The 10,754-nt window shown below is 17.4% G+C and overlaps 5 protein-coding genes across 5 annotated transcripts; 2 read left to right on the forward strand and 3 right to left on the reverse strand.

Moving 5' to 3' along the window:
* Positions 1–631: 631 nt before the first annotated feature.
* PRSY57_1363900 (hypothetical protein) lies at positions 632–1,675 on the forward strand (the record flags this gene model as incomplete). The annotated part of the gene is made up of 1 exon (XM_012909558.2): positions 632–1,675. The coding sequence occupies one exon, from the start codon at positions 632–634 to the stop codon at positions 1,673–1,675; it is 1,044 nt and encodes a 347-aa protein (XP_012765012.2).
* Positions 1,676–1,848: 173 nt separating this feature from the next.
* Positions 1,849–2,505, reverse strand: PRSY57_1364000 (mitochondrial ribosomal protein S17 precursor, putative; the record flags this gene model as incomplete). Its single annotated transcript, XM_012909559.1, has 3 exons — positions 1,849–2,029; positions 2,181–2,268; positions 2,427–2,505. 3 exons carry the CDS (start codon positions 2,503–2,505, stop codon positions 1,849–1,851), a joined length of 348 nt encoding a protein of 115 aa, XP_012765013.1.
* Positions 2,506–3,375: 870 nt separating this feature from the next.
* Positions 3,376–3,531, forward strand: PRSY57_1364100 (hypothetical protein; the record flags this gene model as incomplete). Its single annotated transcript, XM_012909560.1, has 1 exon — positions 3,376–3,531. One exon carries the CDS (start codon positions 3,376–3,378, stop codon positions 3,529–3,531), a length of 156 nt encoding a protein of 51 aa, XP_012765014.1.
* Positions 3,532–4,332: 801 nt separating this feature from the next.
* On the reverse strand, positions 4,333–6,570 carry PRSY57_1364200 (hypothetical protein; the record flags this gene model as incomplete). Its single annotated transcript, XM_012909561.2, has 1 exon — positions 4,333–6,570. One exon carries the CDS (start codon positions 6,568–6,570, stop codon positions 4,333–4,335), a length of 2,238 nt encoding a protein of 745 aa, XP_012765015.2.
* A 1,764-nt stretch (positions 6,571–8,334) lies between these two features.
* PRSY57_1364300 (ubiquitin-activating enzyme, putative) lies at positions 8,335–10,035 on the reverse strand (the record flags this gene model as incomplete). Its single annotated transcript, XM_012909562.2, has 1 exon — positions 8,335–10,035. The coding sequence occupies one exon, from the start codon at positions 10,033–10,035 to the stop codon at positions 8,335–8,337; it is 1,701 nt and encodes a 566-aa protein (XP_012765016.2).
* Between the last annotated feature and the right edge of the window lie 719 nt (positions 10,036–10,754).

The raw sequence follows: 10,754 nt of genomic DNA on the forward strand, positions 1-10,754 counted from the left end.
TTTTTTTATCACTAAATAAATATAATATAAATAATAAAAAAGATATAAATGTATAAATATAATAATTTTATAATATAATATGTATAATGTAAATATAAATTAAAATTTTATAGGATAGGAGCAAAACAAATTGTAAGCAATAACACCAAATGTATTATAATTATATCTGTTCTTAAAACAAGAAGAGAAAATATCCGAAAAAAAAAAAAAAATAATAAATAAAAAAAAAAAAAATAAAATAAAATAAAATAAATAAAATATAATAAAATAAAATAAATAAAATAAAATAAAATAAAATAAAATAAAATAAAAAAAAATATATATATTTATATTATACCTAATTTATTTATATTTTTTTTTATACATTTATAAATATTTTTAAGAGTTATTTCTTTATAAAAGGATTTAACTATTTTATATGTTATATATTGTTAAAAAATTGATTTTTCATATTTTCTACATATTTATATATATATATATATATATATATTTTTTTATTTTATCCTTATATAAAATAATTAAATATTCATAATATTTAATATATAAGTATATTTTGAAGTTATGTTTTCACCGTGAATTTCCTACTAATGGTAAGATCACAAAAAGAAAAAAAAATTGAAAGGTCTGTGAAATGAAAATTAATTTATCATTTAATAAAAACAAAGAAAATAAAAATAGAAATAAAAATGGGGATACAGACATAGATAATGATAGAAGAAATAATAAAAGTTATAAGGAAAATAATCCTATGACTAGAAATAAAATTGAAACAATATTTTCTATGTCTGATGATGAAGAAACTATAAATTATGAAAACACGCATAATAAAATAATCCAACGAAAAAAAGAAAATCAATTAAATGATAAAATAAAAGAATACATTAAAGAACATGAAGAACCTACACTAACCATACATGAAAAAAAAGAAGATAAAAAAGAACGTATAGATGAAAATAATAAGAAGAAAATTCAATATTTAGGATATAAATCTAACGAATTAACAAAATTAAATAATCCAAAAACTGATGATAGTCATGATTATCCATTTGAAGAGAAAGAAATATATGATAATTTGAATGAAAAAGAAAGGAAAAAAAAAACTATAGAACATAATGATAGAGGTGGTCATGAATACTATAAAAAAGATCATAAGAATCATAAAAAATATTCTAGAAGTCATGAAAATGATAATGAGGATAATTCTTATAACAAGGATTGTGACGTACGAAATAAAACAATTGATAAAAAAAAATATATGAAAAAATATGATAAAAATATTCAAGACTATGAAAAAAAAAAAAAAAAAAATGAGAACAGTGATGATGATGTAAATAGGTCATATCTTTGTATAGATGACATTTTTAAAAAGAAGGAAAATATAGAAGGAAAAAAAAAATCAAAATATATGGAAGCTCTAATAAATAGTGCCAAAAGAAGAGAATTGGAAAAAGAATTTCTTATACAAAAAAAACAAAAAATTGATACAGAAAAGGAAGAAAAAGTTTTTGTTACTAGTGCATATAAAAAAAAATTGATGGATAGGGAACTTATTAAAAAAGATATGGATCTGGAAGTAGAAGAAAAGAAAGTTGACAAGTCTTCAAATTACAATTTAAATTTATTCTTAAAAAATATAAATGCACCTTCTAATTATAACAGATATAATAGAAGATGATATCATCAAAAAATTTATTAAAAAAAAAAAAGAAAAGAAGAATTTAAAAAAGACGTAATAATTATTGTACATAAAAAAATAAGAAAATATATATATATATATATATATATATATATATATATGTATATGTTTGTGTTCGTGCTAATCTATTCACATATAGATATCTTTCCTGCCTAATCTTTATTTTCCTTGTATAAAATTTTTACAAGGATATAATTTTTCCAAGGTCCAATTCTATATCCTAGCGGTTGAATGCGCACAACGTCCCCAACTTTGGCTTCACTTTTTTCGTCATGGGCCCATATTTTTTTGGTATATCTGAAGGTTTTTTTGTATCTAACAACGTACATATATCTATAAATATAATGAAATATGAGAAATAAAAAAAATATGTATTTATATACATATATATGTATAAATTTATGTATATTCTCTTAATTTTAATATTTCATTTTAATTTTTATTTATATATTATTTATTTTTTTTTTTTTTTGAAAATATTAACCTATCGCAAGCTACTCTTATACTTTTGGGGTGCTTGTCATTAATTACATATCCAATCATTTCCTTATTAGCAAGATTGTTTTTAAGAACTTTAAAAATTAAATAAAAAAAAAAAAAAAAAAAAAAAATGAATATATATATATATATATATATATATATATATATATATATTTCTTTAAAAATATTATTATAATATGTATAAACATATAAACATATATATAAATATATATGTTCATTTAAGTCTTACACGTTCTAAGATATCCAGCTGTTGCCCTTTGCCAGGCTTTATAATGCCAATAAGAATAAGTTTTATTTAGCCTTATCATCTTTTACATTTTCTTAAAAAAAATTCCCATACGCCATAAATCTATATAACATGTAAACACATATATATATATATATATATATATATATATATATATATATATAATATATTTATTTATATTTATTTATTTTTTTTTAATAAAAATGAAAATTGAATAACTAATATAGTGTAGATGTCAATTTATTAAATACAAAACATATGGAGAAATAATTATGTTACAAAATATATATAATTATATTTAATTCTGGAAATATAAAATATATGTATATATTGTATAGCATATTATATGTGATATTAATATATATATATATATATATACAATATTTTAGGAACCTAATATTTTGTACCTCTACATTATATAATCCTTAATTAAATAAATATGATAAAAGCGAAATATAAAATATATTTTTTTTTTTTTTTTTTTTTTTTTTTTTTTAAATTAAATATATATAACAGTTGAGTTAAAAATGTGCTTTTTTCCAGTTTGTTTTTAAATATTAATAAAAAAGAAGAAAAATTAAAAAAAAATTAAATATGTAATATAATAAAATATTTAAATTTATAACTTATAATCTTCTACAAAATATTATTTTCTTATTAAATAAAAACAATTATAAATTCGATATATTTTGCTAATCCTGAAAAGAGAAATATTATATATTATTACATATATATTTTATATATGTATATATTCATTTTTATCTATTAAGGTAAAAAAGAAAGGCATTTTACAAGAGAAATCATAAAGAACAAAGTGTACCTATATATTACATATATATATATATATATATTTATTTATTTATTTATATTTATTTGTTTGTTTCGTTATTTTATTTTCCCTTGCAGCATTAAATAGTAATTCATAAGAAAAATGTTTTATCCTGGTATGTTTAGAGAGAAACCGAAGGATATTATTTCCGACAAATGGAAAATCATTTTAAGGGTCTCAGGATTTCTTGTATCATGTTATGTAATATGTTTTCATGGCGATTTATTTGACATTCCAGAAAACAATAAGTTATCATAATTTTTTTTTCTTTTTTTTGTAAAGAAGAAATAATGTAAATATGATACGGATCTTAATACAAATAATATGAAGGATATAATAGTGTGTACAGAGGTTACATTATTATAAAAGGGAAAAGAATTAAAATAATCATTTATAAATAAGTAAATATATAATAATATATATTATATGTTTATATAATATATATATTTAATTAATAGAGATAAATTGATCGTTTTACTTTTCTTTATATTTTTCTATATATAATTATAGGATTTTTTAAAAAGAAAAAATTAAAGATACATGGGTATGATATAATTATATATGTTATAATTTTTATGTTTCTACATTAATACATATATATATATATATATTTATATTTATATATTTATTTATTTATTTATATTTATATTAATTTTTTTTTTTTTTTAATTGAAGACAGCTTAATATTATAAAAAACAAAATGAAAAAAAAAAATTTTTTAAACGTATAAAATTAAGACATAATACAAATAAATAAATATATGTGTAATACACTATATATGTCACACCATAAAACAAAAAATAATGTGAAAAAATTGAAACATATTAAAAAAATAAAATGAAATAATATAGAGTTGTAATGTGATATATATATAATTGTAAGAATTTTAATCGGAAAAAAAAAAAAAAAATTAATTAAATTATATAAATATATATATATATATATATATATATATATATATTTATTTATTTATATATACATATATTTATATATATATATATTTATATATATCCATACCATTGTTAGCTTGGTCATTTGGTTTGAATAATATTTATGTTACTATGAAAAGTGATACCTTTGAAGACACTGAAAAAAATAGGCATACGCTTCGTCATAATTATACTTTCGAAGTATTTTATGGTTTAAATGTTGATATAAATATACTGCAATATTTTTATATAACATTTTGGTTTTTGAATGTTTTAATTTTTCAAGAATTGTAATAACATCAAAATGTAAAACTTTGGATAATTTTGAAAAATGTTTATGCTTAAAAAAGCTTTGAAATTTTACAATTTTTTGATAGATAATATTAAAAGAAAAATAAATATGTGTACATCTAGGACTACTAAATAATTTAAGAATATTTCTATATTTAATATAAAATCCAAATAAGAAAATATTTTCTTGACTGAATAATTTTTTTTCATCACATAATATTAAAGAACTAATAACAAATTTATAAAAATTAATACTAAAATTGAGTATAAAATTATTTGTTAATTTCTTTTTTAAAGCTTTCCTTAGATTTTGTAAATCATTACTAACATTTTTAAAGAATGTAATATATTTTTCTTTAAAAAAGAAATAATTACAAAAACAAAATAAATCAGAGGGGATATCAATCATCTTATAAATTATTCGAATTTTTTTTAAAAGTTCATAATCTTTCTTAATTGATTCTAGTAAAGAATTTATGTTCATTTTATAATCAATAATTTTTGTACATTCTTCACAAAAAATATGAGTTTTTCTTATAAAAACAAATTCTTCATCATATGTATTAATATTATTTTTACAACTAAATATATCTTCATTTAGTTTAATTTCTGCAAGGGTTTCTTTATGTTCATTATAATCATCATGAAGGTTATAAATATTATCACTATTATTATCATAATTATTACTATCATTTTTATTATTATCACTATTATTATCATAATTATTACTATCATTTTTATTATTATCACTATTATTATCATAATTATTACTACCATTTTTATTATCATTATTATTATCGTTATTATTATCATTATTTATCATGTCTGTTTTTTTTTTTCTTTTTTCCTTTTCAACATCCTCCCCAAATACCATATCAACCTTTGCATGATCTCGTTTTTTCTCATTTTTCAAATTACTTACTAAATGATCGGACATACTATTAATATAATTTAGCAACTTGTCATTTGTTTGAATTAAGTTAAATTTTTCTGAAAAAAGACAGATGGATCTATGATCTAATTTTATGTTACAAAGTGTACATATGGAATTTAAGAAAAAATCATAATAAATAGACACCCATGGCATATCATAAAAAGTATAATAAGTATGATTATATTTATATAATTGAAATATATCTATACGTATTTTTTTATTTCTATTAACTTGGGTGTTTGTTTTAATTCTCATAAAATAAGTTTCTAAATTTTTTTTTATATCTATAAGTTCATTTTTCAAGTGTATATATATCCATACATTATTAAAACATTTCTGTACATGTCCTTCTTTTTCATGTTCAAAGAAATTCAAATACTTTTTAATTTCGTATAGAGCACCAAAGTTAGTTTTGTTTGTTTCATAATAGTTTATATTATTATCTGTATATGTTGTCATTAAATGTGTCATATCATTTAATGTATCTTCATAATGAGAATATTTTGTGTTATACATAAAATTATCGTCAATGTTTTCATCTGTCCGTGTATTATAATAACTAGTATTATTATATATATCATTGTTACTATAATTATACATATTATTCACATTACCCATATTATTCACATTATCCATATTATTCACATTATCCATATTATTCACATTATCCATATTATTCACATTATACATATTATTCACATTATACATATTATTCACATTATACATATTGTCCACAATACGATTGTTGTTTCCTCCTTCGTTATAATCGTTAAATATATACTCATCATACTCATCATCATACGTAATTAAATTTAAACCTTCTTGCTGTAAAAAGTGTTGATCATCTACATACGATGTTGCATTATGTACATAATCATCAACATCAGTAGTAAGATTAACACTCGATGATAATAATAAAGGTTCTGTGGTCGATGTATTTTTATTTTTATTTTTATTACTTACATTATGATCATATCCATCTGTATCTAGATTCATTAAAGATAAGCATTCTCTCATAAAATATATATTCCTCTTTACATTAATTCTTAAGGATATAACCATATTTTGTATTTCTAGTATAGTTAAAAATTCCGTTATCTTTATTATTATTAATTCATTATATAATAACTCTTTGATTTTCATCTGGATAATATGGTTCAACAAAATAATATAATAACCGGAACATAAAGTTTGTTTTCTTTTGTTATGTTATATTTTGTTATGTTATATTTTGTTATGTTATATTTTGTTATGTTATATTTTGTTATGTTATATTTTGTTATGTTATATTTTGTTATGCTATATTTTGTTATGTTATATTTTGTTATGTTATATTTTGTTATGTTATATTTTGTTATGTTATATTTTATTTTTTTTATTTGTAATATATACATTTAAAGAATTACATATGAACATGTGATTTTTATATTTAATTTTCCTTTAAGTAATTTTGTCCATTTGTTTAAATTTTTACATTATAATAGAATAATTATTTATATTTTTCTTTTTTAAATAATATTTATCATATAACTATTACATCTTTTTCTATATTAATATATGTTTCTTTATTTAGAATCTACAAATTATTATGTTTCCTTTTTTGTATCTATATGAACCAAAAAAAAATTTTGACGGTATATTATAAATATCTGTCTCACAAAAATATAATATAATAAAACCATATACCAATGTATAACAATAAAAGTTTTATATATCTATGAATATATAAATATATATATATATATATATATATATATATATATATATATATATATTTTTTTTTGGTAGTAAAAAATTAAATGAACATTTTTATTCAATTTTTCAAGATCATAAAAGTGGTAATAATATAAATAAATAAATAAATAAATAAATAAACTCATATATATATAATATATATATAATATATATATAATAATTATCTCAGAAGGAATAAATCTAAATTCTCATAAACATGTATTACTTTGACAAAAAAAAAAAAGAAAAAATTATATATAAATATTATATTTATAAATAAATATATAACATAAAAATTATATATTATATATTATGTATTATATAATATATATATATTAATCAAAATTTATACGTATTTTATTTTATTTTTTTCTGTAAATAACAAAATTTTATAACCAAGAAAAAATATATATACAAAATGAGCTTATATATTTTTTTATATACGTATATAATATATACAACTTATATAATATAATATATTATGTTGTATGAATTAATTATTTTGAATATTTTTGAAAAAATCAAACATTTTAAATATTATAATAATACTATTAAAAAAATATATAATAAATAATAAATTATAATATATATATATATATATATATATATGTATGTATTATATTTATAGAAGAAATAAACTTCAACATATCGTTTTTTTTTTTATATTTAATATAAATTATGAAAATATAAATGCAAAAATGGATATTTATAAAATGAGAATATATAACATAAATTATCAACAAAAAAAAAAAAAAAATAAAATATATATATATATATATATATATATATATATATATATATATATATATATATATATATAATATATATATACATAATATTTATATATAATATTTATATATAATATTTATATATAATATTTATATATGGATAACTTAATTTAATGGAAGGGTATTATTTTGATAACTACATAAAATGTATAAATGTATGTCATATTATATATAATATGTACACTTGATTTAAACGAATTATTGAAATAAAACAAACTGTATTATAATAATATAAAAGATAACATATCAGGTAAATATATATATATATATATATATATATATATATATATATTTTTTTATTTTTTTATTTTTTATTTTTTTTATTTTTTTATTTTTTTATTTTTTTTTTTTTTTTAGATATATTTATGCAGGTATGATTTATCTTTTATAAAAAGGGCAAATTTTTGAATATTTTTTTTTGAAGCTGTAAATATCCACCTTTCAAATTATACGCAATAATTTGTGCATCATTTAGAAGGGTTTTATTATATTTTTTATTTTTTGTATTGTATAATGATATGTCATTATTGTTGTAAGTAGCGTGCTTTTTGTTTGAATCATACTGATCATTATTTAGAAAGAGGTTATTAAAATGTTTTGTTATTTTTAAGGAATCTATACCTCTCCTACAAACAACTATGATTAGAATATTTTTCTTAGGATTCGATATATTTAATTTGTCGATTATTATTTGTAAGAGTTCATGTTTATTATGTTGTAATTTATTAAAGGTTTCTATAATTTCATAGAAGGACCATTTGACTGAATTTCTTAAACCATAAATATTAGTATTGTTGATTTTCCTAACATCTAGAATACATATTTGATTAACCGGAAAGGATAATGATGAATAATTATTATTTAATATATCTATAAATTGGAAGGTATCGATTTGATATATATATGTTTTATTTGTTTGATTAAAACATATTAGATTATTACAATAGATGTTGTTAGCATTATTAATTTTGTTACTACTATTATTATTGTTATAATTTGTATTATTTGCATTATTTGTATTATTTGTATTATTTATATTATCATAATTATGTGATAAAATAAAATTATATAATTCTTTAAAGTTTTTCATTGAACATAAACAATTTTTATTCTTATAATTTATGTTCAAAGACTCGAATGGTAATTTATTTGAGAAGCTATTATATGTCAAAAAATTTGTTAAAACATCTTCATCTAAACCAATAGATAATTTTATTACTTCATTCGCTTGTAATAAACCTATAACACCAGTGACTGTAGATAATATACCATTTTCATCACAATCATTATTTTGAGAATGATTATTAAAACTTTTTAAGCATCGATAACAATTCGATGTATTATTATTTAAATTATAAACATTTACTTGTCCATAAATACCTAAAGCACTAGCAAATATTAATTTTTTTTTATATAGAATACATAAATCATTAATTAGAAATCTTGTACTTATATTATCTGTACAATCAATTATAATATCATATTCTTTAATTATATTAATACCATTTAATTTATCTAAAAAGAATGGATAACATTTTATACAATCACTTACATCAACATCCATATCTTTTAAGAATAATTTTGCAGAGATACATTTATTTAATCCTATATATTTTTCTTTATGTATTATTTGTCTATGTAAATTACTTTTTTCAACTTTATCTCCATCAACCAATCCAATCTCTTTAAATCCAAACTTGCTTAAATATAAACAAACAGGAGATCCTAATCCTCCTATTCCAATAATTAAAATTTTCGTATTAAAGATTTTATTTAAAGAATCATGTGGTATGTCATATATATTTAATAGTTTCCCATGTCTATCAATAACTTCTTTATCATAATTTTTATAAAATAACTCATTTTCTAATGTTATTATTCGTCTTTCATAAAAATTAAAAAATATATACACCTTTTTTATTACCTTTGAAAATAAATCAAATATCTTCCGAATTCTTCCTATGCGCACGCTTTCTCCCTGAGCATAGTTTATAAGGTCATGTAAAAAGTAACCCACAACAATGAACAAGCCATAATAAATATATCTTTGATAGTTATTAAGATATTCCATGACAACTTGGTACATATTAAAAAACATGTACCAAAAGTTATATATAAATAAATAAATAAATAAATATATATATATATATATATATATATATATATATATACATATATACAGATGGAATAATAAAGATTATTTATATTCCCTCTTCAAATATTTCCATAAAAATTTTATTCTTCAATGATATACTTACAAATAAATGACTAAAAAAAAATAAAAAAGGAAAAGAAATATGTATTACAAAAAATATATTTTTATGAATACATATATGTGTTCAATAATTTAAATATACAACATTATATAAAAATATATATATACGAATAGATTAGTGTATAAGTACATATGCTTTTTTTCACGCTCTATTTTGACAAAATATATAAATATATAAATGTATAAATATATATATATATATATATATATATATATATATATATATATAGAGTATTATAAAATTAAAACAAAAAATAAATGCAAAAGCATACATATATATATAATATATTGAATTATAATATTCCTATTAAGTTATAATCAACAGGATCATAAATAATTATACATTCTATTATATATAATTGTAAATATTTCCATAAAAATTATAAAATCAAATATATTGAATGAATTATAATTTTTGATCCTATTATCATTTTTTATGACTCTAACTAATTTTGTATATTAATTTATATATAATATATATATTATATATATATAGATATATATTTTTTTTTTTTTTTTTTTTTTTTTTT

The sequence above is a fragment of the Plasmodium reichenowi genome, chromosome 13, assembly GCF_001601855.1.
Source record: "Plasmodium reichenowi strain SY57 chromosome 13, whole genome shotgun sequence".
NCBI classification, from domain to species: domain Eukaryota; phylum Apicomplexa; class Aconoidasida; order Haemosporida; family Plasmodiidae; genus Plasmodium; species Plasmodium reichenowi.